The sequence below is a fragment of the Odontesthes bonariensis genome, chromosome 22 (assembly GCF_027942865.1).
Source record: "Odontesthes bonariensis isolate fOdoBon6 chromosome 22, fOdoBon6.hap1, whole genome shotgun sequence".
Classification (NCBI taxonomy): domain Eukaryota; kingdom Metazoa; phylum Chordata; class Actinopteri; order Atheriniformes; family Atherinopsidae; genus Odontesthes; species Odontesthes bonariensis.
Window position 1 is genome coordinate 5,479,389 of NC_134527.1, and position 24,133 is coordinate 5,503,521.

The 24,133-nt window shown below is 40.4% G+C and overlaps 1 protein-coding gene across 5 annotated transcripts in view; it reads left to right on the plus strand.

Annotated features, from left to right (window-relative positions):
• The window catches only part of cacna1bb (calcium channel, voltage-dependent, N type, alpha 1B subunit, b), a 189,270-nt gene that overhangs the window by 79,945 nt on the left and 85,192 nt on the right, over positions 1-24,133 (plus strand). For all 5 annotated transcript variants that reach the window (XM_075455633.1, XM_075455632.1, XM_075455635.1 and 2 more), the window contains exons 8-11: positions 708-895; positions 20,930-21,033; positions 21,714-21,829; positions 21,935-22,024. In XM_075455633.1, coding sequence (XP_075311748.1) covers positions 708-895; positions 20,930-21,033; positions 21,714-21,829; positions 21,935-22,024 — 498 coding nt within the window. The remainder of the gene's footprint in view (positions 1-707; positions 896-20,929; positions 21,034-21,713; positions 21,830-21,934; positions 22,025-24,133) is intronic.

Here is a 24,133-nt window from a genome sequence, read left to right on the forward strand (position 1 = left end):
CTAAAATGACTAAAATTTGACGAAGACTAAAATTGATTTTCGACATTGTGACTAAGACTAAGACTAAATTTAAAAAAGCTGACGAAATTAACACTGATTTGTACACAAAATCCTAAAATGAATCTAAAGTAGTTTTATTTTAAATGTGCTGCCATATGAATGAAAGTGCCGTAACATTTGTTGTGCAAACACACTTTTAACATCAGCATCTTTCTGTAGTTTTTATGTAGAAGCCTCGCTCCACTGTCTGTTTCCTTGAATGACTTGCTGCTATCAGTTGTGTGTTTTGCCTTTAAGTGATATTTTAGACTGGAACTACTACGCTGAGAAGACAATTCAACTTGGCAGTGTTTACAGATGACTTTGGTTCTGTCGACTCCGCCGTCTGGAAGAACTTTAAAATGAAAATGGCCGAGTAAAAGTTCCGTACCCTTCTGCATGTTTGGTGGATCCGCCGATTACTTTCTTTTCCGGTTCCGCAGCAGACAGCAGCAGACTTTTACAAAATAAAAGCCTGTGAGCAAAAGACTTTTACAATAATAAATTAAATAATAAAACCTGCGTTAATGCGCGATACAATTTATCGATATTTATCGGCGTTAAATGATTAACGAGTTAATAACGCGATAATAACGAGTTAACTCGCCCAGCCCTAGTAAAAATGAAAATTGATTTTTTTTTTTCTCCATTTATTTTCCTTTGATCAGGTGAGAGAGCAGCTGATTGGCCTTGTGGATTTGATCCACCAGCCAGGATGTGTCCCAACAGGACCGTTTGCAGAGAGTACTGGACCGGACCCAACTTTGGTATCACCAACTTCGATAACATCCTATTTGCAGTCCTCACTGTGTTCCAGTGCATCACCATGGAGGGCTGGGTGGACATCCTCTACAGCGTGAGTCTATTCACACCAGAAACTCTGAATAAGCTTAATTTCTTTGGTCTATCTATTTCTCCTCTCCATATTAGTCTTTGGTCACAGTCAGGACAATCTTTACTGCGTTAGCAGCATTTAGCCATTTTCTGAGTTCTGTATTTCAGATTTATTGAATATTTCTGCTTCTGGGAGACATTAATAAAACTTGAAATGAATTAGAGAAAGCAATACTTTATTCAGGAATAGAGTTATTTAACCATACATTATTTTTCATGGCTACCCGTAAGTGCATAACGTTCACATAGACATACTTTATTGCCACCCAGGGGCAGCTAAAACCAGAGTACTTTGAATGGAGCAGGGGCTGAAGTGGAGAGTAATTTGTCTGTTTCAGAATTAGCATACAGGCTCGTAGTTTCCAACATTATACCCACCACTCGTAAATCATTAAACCTATCTAATGTAAAATCATACCTGTGTGTGTGTGTTCTGTAAGCAAGTGCCCTGAAGCAGAACTGGTGCACATGTAAACACTTCAGTGTGTCAGATGTGAGGCTGGGTTCTGCACGGATGATAATGTAGCAGCAACTGCACAGTGGATGCAGAGCACCTGCTCAGTCTTATTGTCTCTGTATGTATGCAGAGAAAATGAGGAAGTATGCATGTTGTTAGTGAGGACAGAAAGTACATGAAAAAAAAGGAACTCAAGTCTCTTTTCGGTCAGTTTGAAGCTGAAGGCTTTCGGTGCTTGTGAAACTTGTTGTTAAAAAACATGAATAAATCAGTTCAAGTGGGAATTGTACAACTAAAAATCATAAAAACAGGATTAGAAAGTCTGTGTGAGGATGAGATGAAGTGCATCAAACACTGCTGTTACACATGGAAGTGTATTATCACCATGTGGACCGGAGTACATGCACTGCTCTGAACAAACAACTGAATAATGTGGGTTTTTGACACATTCACTCTCTACAAGATGAAGAAATAGGTGCAACGTCCCGAGACAAACTTCATGCAGTGCAACTCACAGTGAGCCGCAACTTTTCCTGCAGATAGAACACTGGTGTGCACGTGTCTTTACACACATTCAGCGTACTAACATGCTACAGGATGTAATCAATACTGAAATCATGAGCGGTGAACATTACCTCACCTGTGATGATAAAGATGCTGATCCTCAATCTGATTCAGCATCATAGAAATTTCAGCAGAATGCACACGGAAAGTTTTGAATTAAGGACCTCCATTAGCTGAGACCACTTCAAACTTCAGCAGCCTTGTAACAGTAAAGACAAATACCCGTTTCAGGCCGTCGTAAGCATTCAACATGACACCTCAGAGGCACGCGCACCCAAGGTGGCCATTAGTTTTCTCATGAAAGGTAAACGTGTGAGTGATTGTTCTGCAAAGGATTGGCAACAAAACTTTGGGTGCCGGTCATTTTGTGTGCGTGTTTGCCCAATCAGGCTGGGCTTTCAGAGAAAAGGGATCCAGGTTGTTGTAGAACTCTCAGAGTAAGATGCTGATCGGGAAATACTTGACAAGATGTTTACCCACACAAGGATGCTCGAGGGTAAGTGGGAGTTTGCCTAACGAGTCTTCGTGTGCTTTGGAGGAGACTTTTGACTGAGTCTCTGGGGATGTGCTACAGGAGGTGCTTTGGGAGGCTCTTTTACGTCCCTGCACACCTGAAACAAGATGCTGGCTTTTGTTACAGATTCTTTTTATAACCTTTATGGGGAAACTCAAAGTCTCAGGTCATAGTCCTCAGTCAGAAAAGGGTGGATTTCCCATCATGGGTCAGGAGTGAGTCGCTGCCTCTAGTGATGGAGTTAAATATCTTTGGGTTTTGCCGAAGAGTTGGGCGAGGACAGAGCAGGAGATGGACAGAGTCTACTCTGTAGAGATACAGTGCATTGGTATGTCGTGGTGCACGGAGAGCTGAGCTGAAAGCTGCAAATATACCAGTCATTCTATGTTCCAGCTCCCCCCAAAGCCAGGTGTGGTGAACAGAAGAATAAGATTGTGAATCCAAGCTGCTGAAATGAGCTGGGTTCATCTTACTGGAGGATTAGGAGCACAATCATAAGGGATGAGCTGGTTCAGGTGGTCTGACCATTTGTTCAGGATTACCTCTGGAGGTGTTTCAGATATGCTCCACTCGGAGGAGACTTGGGGGCAGATTAAAGACTTGTTGGAGAACTATATAGATAGATAGATTTATTAAAGACTCGTAGTCCAAATCACATACAAAAACAATCAATAATAAAAGTACATAAAAAAGAACATTCATAATAATAATAATAAAAAATAATAATAATACTAATAACCATACCAATATTTCCAATATACAGAAGTATATCTTACTGCACTATATTTAATGTTAGTCAACAGTAGGATAATTCTATTATTAGACTCATTTAGCCGGCAAATAAATGTATACATAAGCTTCCTTAAAACAGCCATCAAAGAGCTGACATTCGCAGACACAATCAGTTCACCGGCACTGCTCCATCTGGGCTTCTTTAACAAAAGTCTTAATGCATCATTATAAGCCACCTCCAATCTCTGAAGGCTGGCTTTTTTATAATCGCACCGTAAGTGTGCCGTATACAGTGAGGTACAATATGATCTAAACAAATACAAAAATATCCAGATTTCCAAACTAGAACATTAGCTTGAGCATATAACATTGGAACCTGACGGTAAATGTCCTCATCATCTGTCAGCACATGACCGAGATATTTTACTTCATTAGAGATGTTCAATAAGATCCCAGACAGCTTAAAATGAGGGAAAACCCTATATTTGTCTTCTTTAGTGCAACGTATCAGAATGGCACTTTTTGATGGGCTGAATTTAACATCATGAAGTTCACCAAATACCAAACACACATCGCACGCAACTTCTGAAGACCAGCTGAACTTGGACTAAAAACCACTAAGTCATCAGCATACATCAAGTGGTTTATATTTCTCATAAGGCTGGGGAATGCCTTGGTGTTCCATCAGGGGAGCTGGAGGAGATCGGCAGTAAGAAGGAGGTCCAGAAACCTCTGCTCAGTCTGCTGCCGCTGTTGCACGGCCTAAGATGAGCATTAAAAAATGGATGGATGGAAAAGGGATCCTCTCCTCGTTGCTCTTGTCTATCTGTTAATTTACTCAGGGCAATGATTGCTATCAATTTTGTATTAGTTGTGGTTAGAATGTGGTTGATCTTTGCATTTTAACAGCACAAATTATTGATGAGAGGAAGTTGGGGAACAGATGGGGACTAAATGTCCAAAAATAGTCAATAAGTGGACTGAAAGTCCATGATTCGTCTTCCACTGCTGTTTCACTGGGTTCACCGCTCCAGCCTTAAATGCTTTTTGTACTTTCTTCTGCTCCGTCACCAGACAGATTTGTTATCTGAATACCAGCTCCCTTCAGTTTTTTTCAGGGCAGACAAAAGCATCGCTGTGCCTTATAAAAACACTATTCTTGAACATGAAAAACCCAGTTCCCTCGGGGATGAGGGCTGCTAAGCCAAGCAGAAGTGTTTGTGCCAGTCCCACAGTGACTCTTTGACCCAGATCTGTATCTGTTTTATTATTTTTACCGAGTTAAAAGTTGTACAGCATCGTATTGCGGGTGAAAATATATAATAATCCTCTATCAATTATATCACCACTACTATTCACTGGAAAAAATCAAAGTCTTACCAAGTATATTTGTCTCATTTCTAGTCAAAATATCTCATTACACTTAATATAAGACACAACTGCCTAACAAGTACCATTTCAGCCAGATATAGGGACTTGTTTTAATACAATACATCTGGAATATCTTGTTAAATGAAAAAGTCTAGAAAACAAATTGTTTTGAGCAGAGGTGGAAAGAGTACTGAAAAATTGTAATTAAGTAAAAGTATCTTTACTTTGCCTAAATTCTACTCAGAGTAAAAGTAAAATTACCCATCTCAAAATTTACTTGAGTAAAAGTACAAAATTACTTAATTTAAAATGTAATTTGAGTAAAAGTTACTTAATTACTTTCAGTTTCTTAATGCAAAAAAGGATGAGTCATGAATCAAATTCAGTACAAGTTGTTTTAATCTATTTCGAGGTGTATTAAAGTGCACATCCACACTTGCAAAAGATCAACTGGGCTCAGGAACATACTTCCTCACAAGGACAGTCACAACTTGTACCATAATTATGGACAACCCTGAACATCCTCTCCATGAGACTGTTATCGGAAAACAGAGTCTCTTCAGTCAAAGGCTTCTTCAGTTTGGATGCAAAACGGACCGCTACAGGAAATCTTTCCTGCCCACAGCCATCAGCATCTATAATAACTCCTTGATTTAATTGAGTTACATCAACATTTAATTTCCCTCTGGGATAAATAAAGTATTTTTGAATTTAATTGAATTGAATAAAGTGCAAACCATTTTCAGTCCTATTGTCCAATGGACAACACTATGATAAGAATAAAGAAATTTAAACTACAATCAAAGTATTAAAAAAACAAAATGCACACAAAATTAAGTGCCCACAGGATACCACAAATCAAACTAAAATGCCACAGGATCCCACTATTCACAATAAAATGCTACAGGATCCCACATCTCAAAATAAAACAAAATACTCACAGGATCCCACTATACAAAATACAGTGCCCACAGGATCCCACAAATCTGCCAATAATCTACAACTTTAGACCGGAAAAGCTCTTGTTCAATTTCAGCAGCAGCTGATTTTCGAAGTTTTTTGCTGTAAGTCTTGCTCTCTTTGCTGTGAAGAGCAACCCGGCTGAACTAAAAAGCCTCTCACAGGCAGCTGAGGCTGGAAGGCCTGTGTTGAGTTTCAGAGACAGCTTCTTAATGTTTGGGAAGGAGTTCAGCAGGTCCATGCTCTCCGACACACAGGCAAGGTACCCCTCCAATTCCCCAGAACCCTCTGACCTGCGGGACTTCATTGTGGAATAACAATAAAAAATGTTTATGTTTTGATAAAATGCCGAGATCCAAATATCCAAATACTGACGTCGGAGCCCAGTCCACTGACTCGGTAGCCAACAACGTGCTGGGGCAGCCTTCAAAACAAAGCCCAAATGTAGCCCGTATTACATTACTGTTGATTGGCATTTAACAACATAATACTTTACTGCACTACTACAAAACAGTTAGATTTCGCGCATACCTTTGACGAAGTGGTCACCGCAGACACGAGCTTTTGCAGATTCAGCTCCTCCAGTCTGTAAACGTAGGTTAGCTATCCACTTTTTACGGCGTTGTTCTGTGAGTTTTTTCCATTTCTCACCTCTATGGGCGATTACCTTAGGTACTCGATAGTAACCCTTTCCCTTCTCTCGGTTAGACCGATTGCAACATCCAAAAACGGCACAAAACTGAGGCATTTTGGGCAAAAAAAGTGGCAGACAAAACACAGTGTTTTCAATGGGACCCAGCTCCAGTTGCCCACCACCAGGTTCGCGCGCTTAGAAAATACAGAAGTGACGTCAAATGAAACCCAGCTATTGACTTTCAGTTCCGGGACAGCTGTTTAAATTTCCGCCCGCATTTAATTTTTCACCATAAATATTTGTTTTACTCAGTAACGTGAGGGGTTTCAAATGTAGCGAAGTAAAAGTACTTGGGTCAAAATGTACTCGAGTAAAAGTAAAAATTACACATTTCAAAAACTACTCAGAAAATTACAAATTACTCATAAAAACTACTCAATTACAGTAACGTGAGTAAATGTAATTCGTTACTTTCCACCCCTGGTTTTGAGTCACATATCATATGAAACAAGCTTTTTTTGACATTTGAAGAGGTTTTTAAGCTAATTTCAAGATCACTTTTATCTCAAAAGTCCTAAATATCACATCTTATTTCAAGAAATCTTGACAAGCCGATTTTCACTAGTTCCATTGGCAGATTTTTTTTGCTTATTTTAAGCAAAAACGTCTTGTATTTGCAGTTTTTTTTACTTATTTTTGGAGAGGCATTTTTTCCAGTGTTATTACTGAGTTGATACATAAGAGAGCAAAAACAGTTAATGATTATGAGAGAAATCCAGATGCAGAAAAACACACACAGGCACACATTGTTCTGCAACCAGAAGGAGGAGTGGGGAGCAGGTGGAGGAGGAGATGGTGTTAATGAGGTGTTTAAAGAGATAAATGCAGATGGATACACACCACAATGTCTCCAAATGAAGAAAGGTTGTTCAATTTACAGGTTGAACACCAACAGCCGTCTTATTTGATTGTTAAAAATCTAATTATCATTTTACTTCGCTCCAGCCTGAAATTCACCCACATTTCCCTTCCGAATGTAATCTGCCTTCTTGCTCTTTTAAAGGGATAATTCGCCTCTTTTGACATGAAGCTGTATGACATCCCATATTAGCAACATCATTTATGAACATCTTCTTACCCCCTGCTGCGTCCTGTGAGCAGAGTTCCAGCCTCGTTTTGGCGTTGACGAAGGTAGTCCGGCTAGTTTCCTAGGGTCCCAAAAATAAAGCACTTTGCTTCTCAAAACAATATGCGTTCAAAAGAGTAATACATTTGCATCACAAAATCGTTCATCCAGAAAAAGTTAGACCTCACAATCGCTTGGCGCTATTTCTCTCCCTTCATATCACTACGGGCTGTGTAAACTGTGCAGACCGAGCAGTCCCCTGCTTCCGAGCAATAAACACCGTAACAGGTGCGGCTATCGCTAGGTGGCTGTACGCATTGATTGTGAGGTCTGACGAGGGACGATTTTGTGATGCAAATGTATTACTAGGGATGGGAATTTATAAGATTTTTACGATTCCAATTCCATTTTAGATTCTGCTTAACGATTCGGTTCTTTATCGGTTCCCTTATCGATTCTCATTTGGAGAAAAAGGACAAGAAAGCCGTTGATTAGCATCAACTTTGTTTAGTTTAGAAGTAACACGAGTCATGACCTTACAAACCCAACAACGGTGAGGTCCACATTGGTCTATCCTGGCCTGGGTAATTTAACTCTTCCCTGCTCTGGTGAAAGGAGAAGCTGGAGGTAGAGGTGAACTGGGGGTAGTACCACCAGCCTCTGGCTCTGAGCCACTCAGGCTCTGTCTCTCATGATTTCATCTAAATGTAATGCCTGAGAAGGCATTCATTTAACCTTAACCGTTACTAACAGCAGGTTTTACAATGAGGCAAATGGCGCTAACATGATAGGCAGTGTTTGTTAGTTAGATAGTTACCTGCAGTGTTAGCCGAGGACATGCTAACGTTGCTAACGTTGCTGGGTTCAGATTCACAGACGTTAATCATTCATTCATAGTTATTGCATGTTGATAGTATTTCCTCCCTTTGGTGAAATATTCACTTTGCAAGTTTCCCTGTTGTCATATTTTTTAGGGATGTGTAACCAAACTTTCGAGCGTTTGTACCGCTTGGGCGTCATGTTTACTGATGACTGCTGGCTGCGCTGGACTCGCCACGCAACGTTGCGTGGTGACGTCATTCGCGCCCACTGGAATCGATAAGGGAATTGTTAGCAAAATCGGCAAACGATTCCAAGGAATTGAAACACTGGGAACTGGTTCTCAACAAGAACCGGTTTTCGATTCCCATCCCTATGTATTACTCTTTTGAACGCATATTGTTTTGAGAAGCAAGACGCTTTATTTTCGGGACCCCAGCCAACTAGCCGGACTACCTTCATCAACACCAAAACGAGGCTGGAACTCTGCTCACAGGACGCAGCAGGGGGTAAGAAGATGTTCATAAATGATGTTGCTAATATGGGATGTCACACAGCTTCATGTCAAAAGAGGCGAACTATCCCTTTAAGTCCTCCCCGTGTCATTCATTTCAGAATCTTTGCAAAACTGCAACAAACGGCAAAATCATCAGTGAATCAGCGGGAATGTGCAATCCGCCTCTGAAGGAGGAGAGAGGCGCACAGTCGGGTCCAAACGCAGTGAAATGCATCTGCAGATGAGAAAACATTTGCATCCATCGTAAATTCTGTGCTACATGTAGAGAATGATAAACTCTTCCCGCGTTCATTTATTCTCTTTTTTTGTTTGACGCATTCATCTGATTCCACTTCTTCTTCTGTTTACCTTTGATTTTTACTCCATGAGTACGTTGCCTTCTCTTTGTGTCGTTTTACAGCTTCCTGCTGCTATCTGATCCCAGAAGAAGGTCTCTAACTGCTCCAGGATTGTGAGCCACTCACAGATCCATCCTGATTTTTCTTTTACTTACTCTTCCTCATATGAACAACCTCCCTTTCTTCTTCTTTACCCTAAACACTGCAGCCTCACATTGCTGTGATATAAAAAACGTCTTTTCTCGCAGACAGAACTTCTTTTTTTGGTGTTTTTTGGCCATTTTCTTCTCCTGCTCTGTTATTCCTTTTGATCCACCATTTATTTGGTGGGACAGACGGAACCAGAGGTTTTTTTTTAACTGAGGTATCTGCTGGCATCAGTGTCGGCCCACACAAAGTGAACTGCTGTGAGTACTTAAACAGAGCAGAAGGCTCAACCTTCGCATAGCTTTATCCAGGTTATGTGGTTGGATTAATCCAGATGGTCTTCAGGTAGATTGAGATTTAAGATGTGAATTTCCTTAGGCTGCATGCTTAATTGAGCTGACACAGAAACACCTGAAGGGCTGAGATTTGTTTCTGGATTCATAAAATTTTGGAACTGCAGGGATTAAGCTCAGTTTGTTTCCTGCAGGTGATGTTGCTCTGGAAAAAATGCCCCTCCAAAAATAAGTAAGAAAAACAGCAAATACAAGACGTTTTTGCTTGAAATAATCAAAAATATCTGCCAATGGAACTAGTGAAAATCAGCTTGTCCAGATTTCTTGAAATAAGATGTGATATTTGGGACTTTTGAGATAAAAGTGATCTTGAAATTAGCTTAAAAAACTCTTCAAATGTCAAAAAAAGCTTGTTTTATATGATATGTGACTCAAAACAATTTGTTTTCAAGACTTTTTCATTTAACAAGATATTCAAGATGTATTGTATTAAAACAAGTCCCTATATCTGGCTGAAATAGTACTTGTTAGGCAGTTGTGTCTTATATTAAGTGTAATGAGATATTTTGACTAGAAATGAGACAAATATAATTGGTAAGACTTTGATTTTTTCCAGTGTACATCAGCTGCTGGAAGACCACGGACTCTTTCAATGTGGCCTCGCCACGGGAGTTGAATTTGTGAAGGAAATAGGGAGGAGTGGGCGGAAGGCAGGGAGGAAGTGATGAGGAAAGATGGAGTGGAAGGAGCAAGATGGTAATGATGGTGAGAGGCACTCTGCATTTTCTTTTGCACCATTAAAGAAAGAAGGTCTGAGTGATCCCCCTCCAGGCAGAGGCAGCGCAGTCATCAATCTGCGGGGTTAACACCGGGTTACGGGAAAGAACAATCTACAGAGCACAGCCCCCGCCTGAATGCTATTCTGATTTCATGCTGTCATAGACTTTCTCTTCCCCCCTGCTTCTACAGTGTTTGAGTGCATCTACAATTGTAAATTAAGGATATCAGTTGGCAACGGACAAGCATGCACTCTCCATTGCATTCATTCAAATTCACCCATGCTCCTTTTCTGCTATTTCACATTATCTTGGTCTACTTGAAGCCTATTCAAGTTCAGCATTTCACTCTTAACCCATGTGACTCCTCATCCACCCATCAGATGTCTTCAGACTTCTACACTGGAAAAAATCTAAGTCTTACCAAGTATATTTGTCTCATTTCTAGTCAAAATATCTCATTTTACTTAATAACTCTCTATCTGATTCCCATTGGGATAAGGCATTGGTCTCCCCCCGCCAACCAGTCCCAAGAGATCAACATACATATCTAAATTCAATGGCATTTTATTTGATAAGGATACAAAGCCATGTCATATACCTGCTGGCCTTTTAGAGGTTGAGCGGAGCAAAGTACAAAACACTGCGGCCTGTTCATGCTGAAAAATGCTCATTTAAAATATCCCGATGGCAGCACACACTCCATTAAAACCACTTGATAACAGCTGGACAACTTCAGGTTAATCCGGTTAAATAATTCATTCGTAGAGTGTTTATTGCACCTTTAATTTCTTATGTTACATATTTCCACATAAAATCGGTTAACTTGGTGAAGTGCAGAGATTCAGTGATCTGGATCACTGGGTTTATGACAGCATATGACCAAATTAAAGATGTAGTAAAGAGCAAAACAGGGCAAGAACGAAACTGAGAAAATCAAATATGCTAATTTGTAGCAAATCTTAGATCTACACTGCACGGAGCATCATTTAGGGCCTAAACAGCACCAAGTTTTTTAAAGGTCACACTACCAAACATCTCATCTGAGGTTATTATGTCAGCAACAACAATTCACTTGTAGACGGTGAATCAGACTTTGCGTTCTGCGCATGCTCCAGATGTTTTCCCGGGGTCGTGAACCGGAAGTCAAAGGAGACGATGTTCCTGTTGTTGTCGCCGTCAGAAAGAAACAAACAACGCGATGGAGAATGCTCCGTTGGGCATCGAGTTTGTGCAACGAGCAGCTCATCTCAGACCAAATGTAGAGGGACGTAGCTTCATCTTGCTCTTCGTTCTCCATCTTTCTCCAACGCCTGAGTTTGTTGTTGTTGTTGGTGGTGAAGAGGTCAACAGGAAGTGGCTCTATTAGCAACAGTTGGAATGGGTACAGCGCCACCTATCATACCGGGGTATGACACGCTTTGTGCCAATGATTCCATTTATTAACCCCCTATATACTTGGATAATTGCCCTTTGCTCAAATAAGGAGCATAACCCAACTATAGCTATAATCCAATTAATCTCATCAGGTAGACCTCATAATGGACATATGATTATAGAATCAACTGGACAGGCTACAATGTTTTTTTCTTTGGTTGCACACTAAATGTAACCAGTTGTAGAAATCAAATAAAAATCAGATGTTCCACTTTGGAAGGCTTGTTTAAGATGCTCAGTAGCATCTGCAGTACGTCTCATATAAAATGATTTTATTGTAAATAATAAAGATTCTGATACATGTTAAAATGTTCCTTCAGTGAACTTAGTTCATCCAACAAGAGAACCAGGGATGAAAAGAGAATTTCCTCGAAAATAATCAATGCTCCCTTTTGATATTCTAAATATTAACCAGGAGGAGGAAAGGGGAAGGCATATTATAGAAGGCATATTAGATTTCAGCTTATGCTAATGATTCTTATGCTAATCCCCAACTGCTGCAGAGCCTTTGAAAAATACAGTCCAATCAGTGTCATTTGTACTGGCAAACCACACAGAGCTTGTTCCTGAAGTGTAGAACGGTGGATAAAAACAGAAAAAACTGTTCAGAAACGCGTAATAAAGATTATTTCTAAAAAAGAATGCTGTAATTTGCTGGGCTTTCATTCAGATTTCATCTCTCCATTGTATATCGGCTGAAGTTCTCTTGTTCTGACACTAATAGTGAGTTTTAAGTGAAAACTGCATCTTTCAGGGACGATCGCTAAAGGCAAAATTACCCTTTGTCTGTAGATATGTAATTTTCCATTGGGTTTTATATGTGCGCAGTTACAATACATTTCCATGTTTACTATCAGGTCTGCCTTCTTAATTCTGACATCATTCTCCCATTGTAGTTTTCTAAGAGCCCTGCAGGACAGGTTGGCTTTAGTTTGGATTTAAAAGGATATTTGGCAAAGATACATACAGATAAATTGATGGTGGTCTTCGTTAGATTGGAGCAAGATCATGTTAATGGAAAAAGGAAGCTCTGTGTTGGCAGGAAACTGGCAGTAGTCCAGAGATAGGGACTCAAGTCACTGTGACTTGGACTCAAGTCGACTCGAGTCGCTGTTTTGATGACTTGTGACTTGAATTGACATAAAATAAAAGACTTGAGACTCGACTCGGACTTGGAAGTTAAAGACTCGGCACTTGACTTGACTTGAGACACGATAACTTGAATGACTTGAGTGTTAAGCATCTAGCATAACTTCGAACTTTGTTCGTCATTTGAAGATCCATTCTGACCAGTAAGTGCTTGTCGAATTAGCTAATATTATCCTGTTAGCCTAGTCGGTAGTTAGCTAACGTTAGCTTGATATGATACGGGGTGGACAGGTTGGACACGTTGGCCAATGATGTTTACTGACAGTTACTTATATCTTGTCTTTTCACTTTATTAAGATCAGATTCTGCAGGTAAAATTGCAATAATAGGGTGACTTGACCTATTACAGGACTTGACTTGACTTGACTTGACTTGACTTGTCCAAGAAAAAATTACTTGAGACTTACTTGAGACTTGCACATGTGTGACTTGGTCCCATCTCTGCAGTAGTCTCTTGTGTAAAAGTTTCCGGCATCCCTGTTGATGTTTTTTTTATTTATTGTGGGTCACGTGAGGCTGTTTCTACCCTTGAAGGGAGATGAACAGAGAGCTGTATTTTATTGGAAGGAGGACTGTAAGATTACTTCTGTTGTCAGGCTCTGTGGATGGTGATAAAAAACTGTTCAATCCATCATCATCAGAACTTATCTACCAAGCATCTGTAAAGGAGGTGAAGTGTGTGAGCCCAACGGATGGTAAAAGAGATAAGCCATCAAAGCTACCAACCTGCTCACTCTGCTGCCATCTGGCAAAGAAAACTAAAGTCTGCTGTACCACCAGACCTCAGAGCAGTTTCTGCTCTCAGGCTGTTAATGATCAACTTCATCTTCTGCGCTCCCTCCTGAAAATAAAGTTGTATTTTCTGTCTTGGTAATTCATATCATTCATATTCAAATTCTTGACATGATACCCACCATTGGTTCTCTCTTTTGGCAGCAATGCCAGGCAGGGATGTACAAAAAGATATCAAAGCGCCGCGTTGATTCACACTGTGAATGCTGCACTGTGAGTGCTCCGAGCCAGTCAGCGGGGAAGTGACATCGATGTAGCAGCAGCAGGATCTGTGGGTGGTTTCACAGGGTTGATAATATGGTAATCTTTATTTCATGGCTCGTGATTTTATTACTTTTCCTCTGCCTCCCCTGGCCGTCTAATGGCTGCTTTCAAATGAGAAGCGATGCTTCCTCTGCTGCGTCGTGTTCAAACTTCACGCACACACACAAATAGCCAATTATATTTCATCATTAAAACATTGTGGGTTATTTTGTCTGTGCTCTCTTAACTAGCTAAAAGGGCTGATATCACGTATAATTTGGCACCGATCAGACTTAAACAACCCTTAGAGTCGGACATTTTTGTTTTGTACCTCCAGAGAGACTCACCAGTATTCCTACATGCTTTGATTTACCACACTGACTCTACAGCCTCGCTTTGCAGCATCCGGTTATTGAGGTCTGAGTGATTTAATGTGTGTGTGAGATGCAAAGGGGTCACAGGGAACTCTTCCTCCCACTTCATTAGAGCTGTGTGAGTCACAGAATCAGGTGCACCTTGACCTTGTCAGGGAGGCGTCTTTGGCTGTCAGGTCAGTCACGGCGCTTGTCACAGTCTCGCAAAAAATAGAGCAGCGCCAAGGGACACACATGGTGTGATTAAATCAGGTCTGCGTGGCATTTCAGAGAGGCTTCATCTTTTAGTCTTTTGTACTCGTTTTTTCCTTTTTTCTTGATGAATGAGATAAGATCATAAGATCAGATTTATTTGTCATGCATTCACACATAATTTGTCCTCCGCTTTTAACCCATCCAGGTTGGCACCTGTGGACACACCCATGCTCATGCACAGGGTCACACACTCATAGGCTGTGTTTGAAACCGCATACTACATACTGCATACTACATACTGATCGATCAGACAGTATGCAGAGCGTTTACCCACAATGCATTTCGCTCCTGCCCGTGCCGAAATGCTTGAAGCTGATTTCTCTTAAGCTCTAAACTCTGTAAACTTTAGCAACATTTGAAACATTTTCAGGCGAGAAAGTAGTCGTTTAGATCCCCAACGTGTTGAAAATCTGCCAAAATACCGGCTATTTACAATTTTGTTCCCACGAATTTGGCGCTACTAAAGCTAGCCGCAGTGAGCAACGCACTTCTGGTTATTTTCACAAAATAAAAAAATACCCGTTGCCTTTTATCATAGGGAAAGCCATTACCATACAATTGGTGCTTTTGTTTTGAAAACAGGAAGTGAACCTACCCTCGTTGTAGCTAGCTTGTAACTGCCGTTTTGACAGGAAGTGACGATCGGCGACGTCACGTTACGTTGCATCTTGGGTAGTTTGAGTATGAGTAGTAACCTCATGATGCATACCCAACATTTAGGGGAATCTAGTATGCATCCGGGAACTTCTCGCTTAAAAAGTTAGTATGAGTAGTAGAAGAAGTATGCTGTTTTCGAACACAGAGACAGATGTCATGCAATGGAGTGGCAGCCAATCACAGCCCCCGGCCGTTGCAAAGAGGTGGACTGACAGTTATTTACACATTAAGCCCACCTACTCTTAAAATTATGAACATTTGGACTCGTATTGGTCTCCTTAGGGGGAAAAAAAGTATTAGATATTAAATTGATAATATATTTGAAGAAACCAGACCTAATTAATGCTTTAGAAAGTGATCGTTCCAGTTGTTTCATAAACTAGCACACAATATTCTAGCTGTATAGTTCCACAAATCAGGACATAATATTGACTCATCTGGTCCTCACCTGGTCTAAAAAACGTGGTGAATGCAAACTCAAATGGAACAATGTCAATGAGGAAAGACATCAGCATTATCTTGGAGAAGCAATTGTTGCTGCCCCTCAATCTGAAAGGGCTATTAGGTTATTTCCAAACAATTTGGAGTCCATTGTTCTACGGTGAGAAAGATTATTCATATGCAAAAAACCATCAGGACAGTTGCAAAACTTCCCAAGAGTCCCAGCAAGTTCACCCCAAGGTCAGACCGTGCAATGTTCAGAGAAACTGCAGAAAAACCACGAGCTGCAGCTCAGACTCTGCAGGCGCTTTGGTTTTGAAACAACGCTCTCATACTTTATTTGCAAAAAGTCATTCTAGCATGATAAAAAAAAAAATCTTCCTTTTTACTTCTCGATATAGCTTCACACACCCCAGAGATGATATTTCAGCTTGAATATTAAGAAATATATATTAAATAAAATGTTGCCCTACATCTGTAAATTAGATGTAGATGGCACCGCAGATGTGTTTGGCTCGTGGTGCCAGAGGCAGCTTGTTACATACCATAGTGGATCACACCCTCCATCTGGAAGTGACATAAGATAAATTTAAGTGATGGATGTCCTTCTGTGATGCCCAGAGGCCATATAGGGCTTTTTATTTTGTTTTTTCTCTTTCCTGGATTAGATGGCACACCACAACATCCTCAGAGCTCATGGCATGAAAGGTAAAAGTCCTGTAGAGATGTTACCGGTGGCAACAAGCTCACCGTCCAAAGTGTAAGGAAGTATTTTTTTAGAAATCAACCAAATGATAAAGCTCTGACATCAGTTACTGTTCACGACACTTTGACCGGCTTCTGAAAAATGTCTTCTGAGCAACAACAGCGGCCCAGGACAACATCTGGCAATGGAGAGAAAAGGTAAACTGTTCATCTGCTTCATCCTCTCGATGCGTCTGGACACGTCATCAGTGACGTTGCCTGGGGTTACTGGGTGTTTCGGCTCTTTCAACATCTCACAAACTTCGCCCAGCTGGGGGTGTTCAAGCCCCAAGCAAAACACTGCCTTTAATGGGAGATACATAGCAAACAGTTCAATACCAGAGCTTGCTCTGAAACTGAGCAGGTGGTCAGATTGGTGAGCTCCCAAAATGAGGCTTACTGCTGCTTTGTCATGAAACCTTTAAGTTGTTTTTTGTAATGCATAGGGTACCCTTTACAGTCAGTTATCTATAGGCAGTTATCTTCCTGTAACTCAGTGGGGTTACATGGAACTGAAAGGATCGGATTATTGGCTAAATTACAATAAGATTGAGTTATTAAGTGCATGTAGACACCTTAATCTGACAAGAAATTGGTTTGGATCGGATTACCCGCGATCGGATTAAGACCCCGAGATAACTGAAAGTTAAATTAAACCTGCCTGTAGACGGTGAATCAGACTTTGCGTTCTGCGCATGCTCCAGATGTTTTCCCGGGGTCGTGAACCGGAAGTCAAAGGAGACGATATTCCTGTTGTTGTCGCCGTCAGAAAGAAACAAACAACGCGATGGAGAATGCTCCGTTGGGCATCGAGTTTGTGCAACGAGCAGCTCATCACAGACCAAATGTAGAGGGACGTAGTTTCATCTTGCTCTGCGTTCTCCATCTTTCTCCAATGCCTGAGTTTGTTGTTGTTGTTGGTGGTGAAGAGGTCAACAGGAAGTGGCTCTATTAGCAACAGCTGGAATGGGTACAGCGCCACCTATCATACCGGGGTATGACACGCTTTGTGCCTCTGATCCCATTCATTCAGCGCCATATATCCAAGGAGAATTACCCTTGCTCAAATAAAGGCCTCAGTATGCTTCTCTGTCGCTATCCGTCAATCCGACTCCGTGGTCACTAAACCTTACGAAGTTCTCCGTCGGGATGTCGGATACGCAAGGCGATTCACCTCCCGATCAGTATGCGTCGCTACGTTAAACGACCCAATCTCGCTACGTCTATCATGAAAGTCGTTGATTGATTGTTCACCTTCCGTCTTGGGCCACATATTGAGGTGAGATTAGAGGTGGGACGTAGTAATCCGACTCGAAAGCTTTGAACTCATGCTCCAGACTAACCTGGAAAAGACTGTTTTTCACCCCTCCTGGTTTATTCATTTCGTCTTTATATTGACTTACTTGGTCCACTACAATTTTGCTGGGCGTTTAAAGGTTTTCAGGTTAGAAACACAATATATTTAGGAATTTAAATATACAATGAAATGCATTTTATTGCAGAAAGCTTTGCCAACCTTTACCACATTGCCATGACATGTTCCAAGACTGTTTAATTACCAGCTTGGAGGACCTTCCTGCACCCAAAAATGATACTTTAGAGTTACCTTTCTCACTGAAAACTCGGGCAACAGGCCTCTGACAGAGCATCAGTTTATGATGAGTCAGGAGAGAGAAGCAGCTGCAGTAAAAACCAAACTGTTAGGATCTAACTGCCTCAGAACCACTGAAGCTACAGCCTTAACTGTTAGTCACAAAGATAAGTTAAACTAGCTTATTGTAAATTACATAAGACATGAGGCTAGCAGCTAAGACCACAGATGCATTAACACAGTGGTTCATGACATCATAAATCATCGGGGAAGTCATTTTCCTTTAGATTTTCTTTTGTAAAATAACTTATTTTTGCAACCACAGACTGGCCGTTAGACAGAATGCACTTATAAGTCACGTCTTGTTATTAAACTGTCTAATAATTGTTTTAAACTTAGCTGAACTGAGAAGGAGGGACAAGATGAAAACTGAACATGCAACATGCTAAGAGAATGTGACAAAAGGGAGAGACACGAGAAGGTAGAATGATGAGATGAGACGGTGATGAAATGCTTGAAATGTAGAAACAAAGCTCACGCCAACAAATCCTCTTTGACAGCAGAGGCAGAGGGTGTGCTACTGCACATTTTTACGTGCTCATCTCAGGATATACATCTCCAGCCCACTGATTCGGGCCGCCCCGGACCTCCCATCACAATTACAGCCAGCTTGTGGCGGTGCTACGACACTGGCGTCTGCAAAATGTCACTCTGCTTCACACGGCCCGTCAGTCTGCAGGTCCGTCCTCCTGCCAGCAGGCTGCTGCGTGGCAGCATTCTCAGGCACAAAGAGTCACACAGTCACTGGAAAAAATGCCCCTCCAAAAATAAGTAAAAATACAACAAATACGAGACGTTTTTGCTTGAAATAAGCAACAAAAATCTGCCAATGGAACTAGTGAAAATCGGCTTGTCAAGATTTCTTGAAATAAGATGTGATATTTAGGACTTTTGAGATAAAAGTGATCTTGAAATTAGCTTAAAAACCTCTTCAAATGTAAAAATAAGCTTGTTTCATAAGATATGTGACTCAAAACAATTTGTTTTCAAGACTTTTTCATTTAACAAGATATTCCAGATGTATTGTCTTCAAACAAGTCCCTATATCTGGCTGAAATAGTACTTGCACTGGAAAAAATCTAAATCTTACCAAGTATATTTGTCTCATTGAATATCTCATTACACTTGATAAAAGACACAACTGCCTAACAAGTACTATTTCAGCCAGATATAGGGACTTGTTTGAAGACAATACATCTGGAATATCTTGTTAAGTGAAAAAGTCTTGAAAACATCTTGTTTTGAGTCATTTTTCACATGAAACAAGCTTTTTTTTTTTCATTTGAAGAGGTTTTTAAGCTAATTTTAGGATCACTTTTAACTCAAAAGTCCTAAATATCACATTTTATTTCAAGAAGTCTTGACAAGCCGATTTTCACTCGTTCCACTGGCAGATTTTTTTGCGTATTTCAAGCAAAAACGTCTTGTATTTGTTGTTTTGCTTACTTATTTTTGGAGGGGCATTTTTTCCAGTGTATTTGGCAGTTGTGTCTGATATTAAGTGTAATGAGATATTTTGACTAGAAATTAGACAAATGTACTTGGTAAGACTTTGATTTTTTCCAGTGCACACAGAGGCTCACAGAGGCATAAATGGTAAAGGCTTCAATCACTGCATCTGAAAATGAAACGTCTTTATTTTAAGTCAATACAGGTGAAAATCAGAATCAATCATTTCATTTGTGGAGACTCAAAGCTAATTTCTTTGGCCTCTCGGAGAAGCTGCTGCAAAAACAAACAGACATTGTGCATTGTCACCTTGGAAAGTCGACATGGAAACTGTTTATTTACATAAAGCAACGTTGTCATTGAGTGGGAGATGTGTTTTTGGCCACTCCATGATCATTTTCTGCGAACTGTACCAAACAGTAAACACTAAACTAGCAGTGGAAACAGCCCCATTGACAGAAAGACATTGAAACACTATAAACAAACTCTTCCAGTGAAGGACCCCAGTTGGTCTTTTTAACCACAGCTCTGAGGTCTGCGTTATGTCTCCCAAGCTGTCGCTGTCAACAACACTGTGAGATTGTGATTCTTTTTTCAATAAATGGGACAATAGTTGCTGTAATTAACTCTGACCTCATCGTGTTGGAGCAGAAAGTCTCTGGGGGTGCAGCCTCGTGGTCGTGGGGCAAAAAAAAAAAAGGTTTTTGCTCTTACTTTGACTTAGAAATGGACTTTCATAGCATCTGCAGAAAAAACATAAAACAATTGATCAATTGTTAAGAAATCTCAATCTGAAAGCTGAAAATTAGAGGCTGCTTTTGCCATATTGTGCACCAGATTGTGCACAATAATAGTCTTTGTTCGGACTAAAAGTTTCTGTTTTGCAGCGATAGAGGACTGAGTTTGTGGATTTTTGTCTTGTGTATGAACCGGACTGAGATGACAGTTTAATTGTTTGTGCTTTTCAAATGATCTTTTAGTCTTTTTAAAATGAGAAAACTTGGCAAAGGTTTTTCTGTGCTAAGAATAAACTGTTTTCTATTGACGGCAGTCGCGAGAGTTGGATGGAATAATCATTCACTCGGCTCAAGCTGGTCCATAAAAAAACAAACTTCTTTTTTCAGTTATTTTTATGAATGAATCTCTCTAACTTAAGCATGTAGTTTATACTCTGCTGACATGTTTATACAAGTTATTTTAAAGGGTAATTATAGTAAAAAAAGTTTAACAAACAATTGTTTGTGTTGGTGACCTTTTTGAATTCCCTGAATAAGCCTTCTCGTTTTTTCTTTTACTCGGCAGCACCCAGGAGGAAATTAAATGTCAAATGAGAAAAAGAAAGCATCTGGAAACTAGACAAACTACAGATGTAAACTGAGTTGAGACATTATGGATGTATTTAATTTAATCTGTTGATGAAAACTTTGGAAATGTCTTTATGGCTTCATTTATACTCCACAATCTAATTAAAAAAGAATGTGTAGATTGTTTGTCTCACAATTATTTGCCGTATTTGTGCTGGTAATGTTTTCCCTCTGTGTTGTATGTGTGTTCAGACCAACGATGTTGTTGGAAACACGTGGAACTGGCTCTACTTTGTCCCACTCATCATCATTGGCTCCTTTTTCATGCTCAATCTGGTGCTCGGCGTCCTATCGGGGTAAGTTTTCTCACTTGAGAAATGTACAAACTCTCGTGACGTGATGCATGTAAAATGAAAGTTTGTGTATAAAAAGTGTAACAGTCTAAATTGAGAGGGGAAAAAAAGGGAAAAACTCTGAAAGATGCAATTTTTTTGCCTCTTAAACACTGTATATATGTAAGAGTGCCAAATGGGATACATGTACACTGGAAAAAAATCAACTTAATATAAGACACAACTGCCTAACAAGTACCATTTCAGCCAGATATAGGGACTTGTTTGAAGACAATACATCTGGAATATTTTTTCAAATGAAAAAGTCTTGAAAACAAATTGTTTTGAGTCAGATTTCATATGAAACAAGCTTTTTTTGACATTTGAAGAGGTTTTTAAGCTAATTTCAAGATCACTTTTATCTCAAAAGTCCTAAAAATCACATCTTATTTCAAGAAATCTTGAAATAAGATGCTTATTTCAAGCAAAAACGTCTCGTATTTGTTGTTTTACATACTTATTTTTGGAGGGGCATTTTTTCCAGTGTATGTGTTTTCCTTCCCCGTCCACTTATTTCTGTCTTGAAAATTCAGACTTTTCCTGTAATTGAGCTTTGCAAAGTCCCTAAATCTAAACTACCTCCCGTGATAAAAGGTTAATGCAACTTATTCTGTCTATGGATGAAAAAATGCTCGTCTCAACAGGGAATTTGCTAAGGAGCGAGAGCGTGTGGAGAAGAGGCAGGAGTTTCTTAAGCTCCGCAGACAGCAGCAGATTGAGAGAGAGCTTACAGGATACTTGGAATGGATCTGCAAAGCAGGTTTGGCTCTTGTTGGAAACAACGCAAGAGTGGGTGTGTTGCTGTGTCAAAAAGTATGACAAATGCATAGAAAGTCTTCACTTTTCTCTCCCTTTCCTGCTGCAGAGGAGGTTTTGCTGGAGGAGGAAGATGAAATCGCTGAGGAGAAGTCCCCGCTGGATGGCGCGTGGTACAAGAGGAAGCAAAACCTTTCAGGTGAAAGCAGGGCTGAGCATCTGTTGCCAGCTTTACTGTAGTCAGTAATCACAGGAGGCTGATGGTAAACCAGGCACAGAGAGGGTCCGTTCATCATTCCATGGACAGAAATCCTGACTGAAAGTCACCCATCATGAATGTGGTCCGGCTCTCTGTTTCCCCTCTGAACATGCTGCTCTGACTTCAGATGGAGACGAGTATCATGGAGAAAGTTGACTTAGATTAAAACACCAACATGACTGGCAGCCTTTACAGGACTCATCAGTAGGGATGGGAATCGAGAACCGGTTCCCTGTGTTTCAATTCCTTGGAATCGTTTGGCGATTTTGCAAACGATTCCCTTATTGATTCCAGTGGGCGCGAATGACGTCACCACGCAACGTTGCGTGGCGAGTCCAGCGCAGCCAGCAGTCAACAGTAAACATGGCGCCTAAGCGGTACAAACGCTCGAAAGTTTGGTTACACATCCCTAAAATAGACGACAACGGGGCAACTTGCAAAGTGAATATTTCACCAAAGGGAGGAAATACTACCAACATGCAATAACTATGAATGAATGATTAACGGCGGTGAATCTGAACCCAGCAACGTTAGCAACGTTAGCATGTCCTCGGCTAACACTGCAGGTAACTAACTAACTAACTAACAAACACTGCCTATCATGTTAGCGCCATTTGCCTCATTGTAAAACTTGCTGTTAGTAACGGTTAAGGTTAAATGAATGCCTTCTCAGGCATTACATTTAGATGAAATCATGAGAGACAGAGCCTGACTGGCTCAGAGCCAGAGGCTGGTGGTACTACCCCCAGTTCACGTCTACCTCCAGCTTCTCCTTTCACCAGAGCAGGGAAGAGTTAAATTACCCAGGCCAGGATAGACCAATGTGGACCTCACCGTTGTTGGGTTTGTAAGGTCATGACTCCTGTTACTTCTAAACTAAACAAAGTTGATGCTAATCGACCGGTTTGTTGTCCTTTTTCCCCAAATGAGAATTGATAAGGGAACCGATAAAGAACCGAATCGTTAAGCAGAATCTAAAATGGAATTGGAATTGTAAAAATCTTATCAATTCCCATCCCTACTTCAGATGGAGACGAGTATCATAGATTAAAACACCAACATGACTGGCAGCCTTCACAGGACTCATCAGTCTACTCACATTACAGGGACGGACATCTATTAGAGTTAATACTGAAAAATCTGAGTGAAATATCCCATTTACTCAAGTATTCAGATAGTTTTCCTTTTAGAAACGTTGTCATGTTCTCTTGACAGAATCATTCAAGCTCAAACAGTTTTTTTTTTAGGATTCTGTTGAGATGCTCTGCTGCTTTCAGGTCAAGACTCTGGCCTGATCACTCCAGGGTTTTCACAGACTTTTCAAGATCTGCAAACCTTTGCTTCAGCCCGTGATCCCGAGAACTCTGGAGATTTGCACAAGGACTACTTAAATCTGTCTCTACTAATCCCCCAGCCGTGTCACAGAGAAACAGCCTCACAGAAAGATGCTGCCATTATTCTACCGACCTCATTATTTGGTTTTGGCACTCTTATGTACATCAAAAACTGTGAGACTTTATATAGACATGTGCAAAAACTGTAAAAATGATGGCATTTTCTGTCGTCACTACGCAGATTAGGCTGAAGTTTAATTGTGTCAGCATATTTCCATGTTGTGTTAGCGTTCTTTTGGCTGTAGATGCTGATTAAGGGGAAAAGAGGGGATGGGGGAAGGTGCTGATATATAGATGTTTCAATATTTTTCACAGCTCTTTGTCACCTTTGTCACAAGCAGCTTGTGAGCGTTAGTAGTACATGGTTAGAACGGCTGTTCGTGGTTTGATTTAGACGTCAGAAAATATGTTACAAAAATCCGCTCGGTTAAGACATTTTAAACTTCAAAGGTCGAGATTCCTTTCATGTCACTTGAACATTGCCTGACAGAAGAAATTTGCTTATGTGTGAAACTGGACTGAAATAGTTCTCCAAAAGTGTTCCTTCTGTCATTTATTTTGAATACATTTTCCAAACCAACTAAAACCTGTTTTGTGACTGTAAAATTTCACAAAATTTTACATTTTACATTGAAATTTGATATCAAGTTTAAAA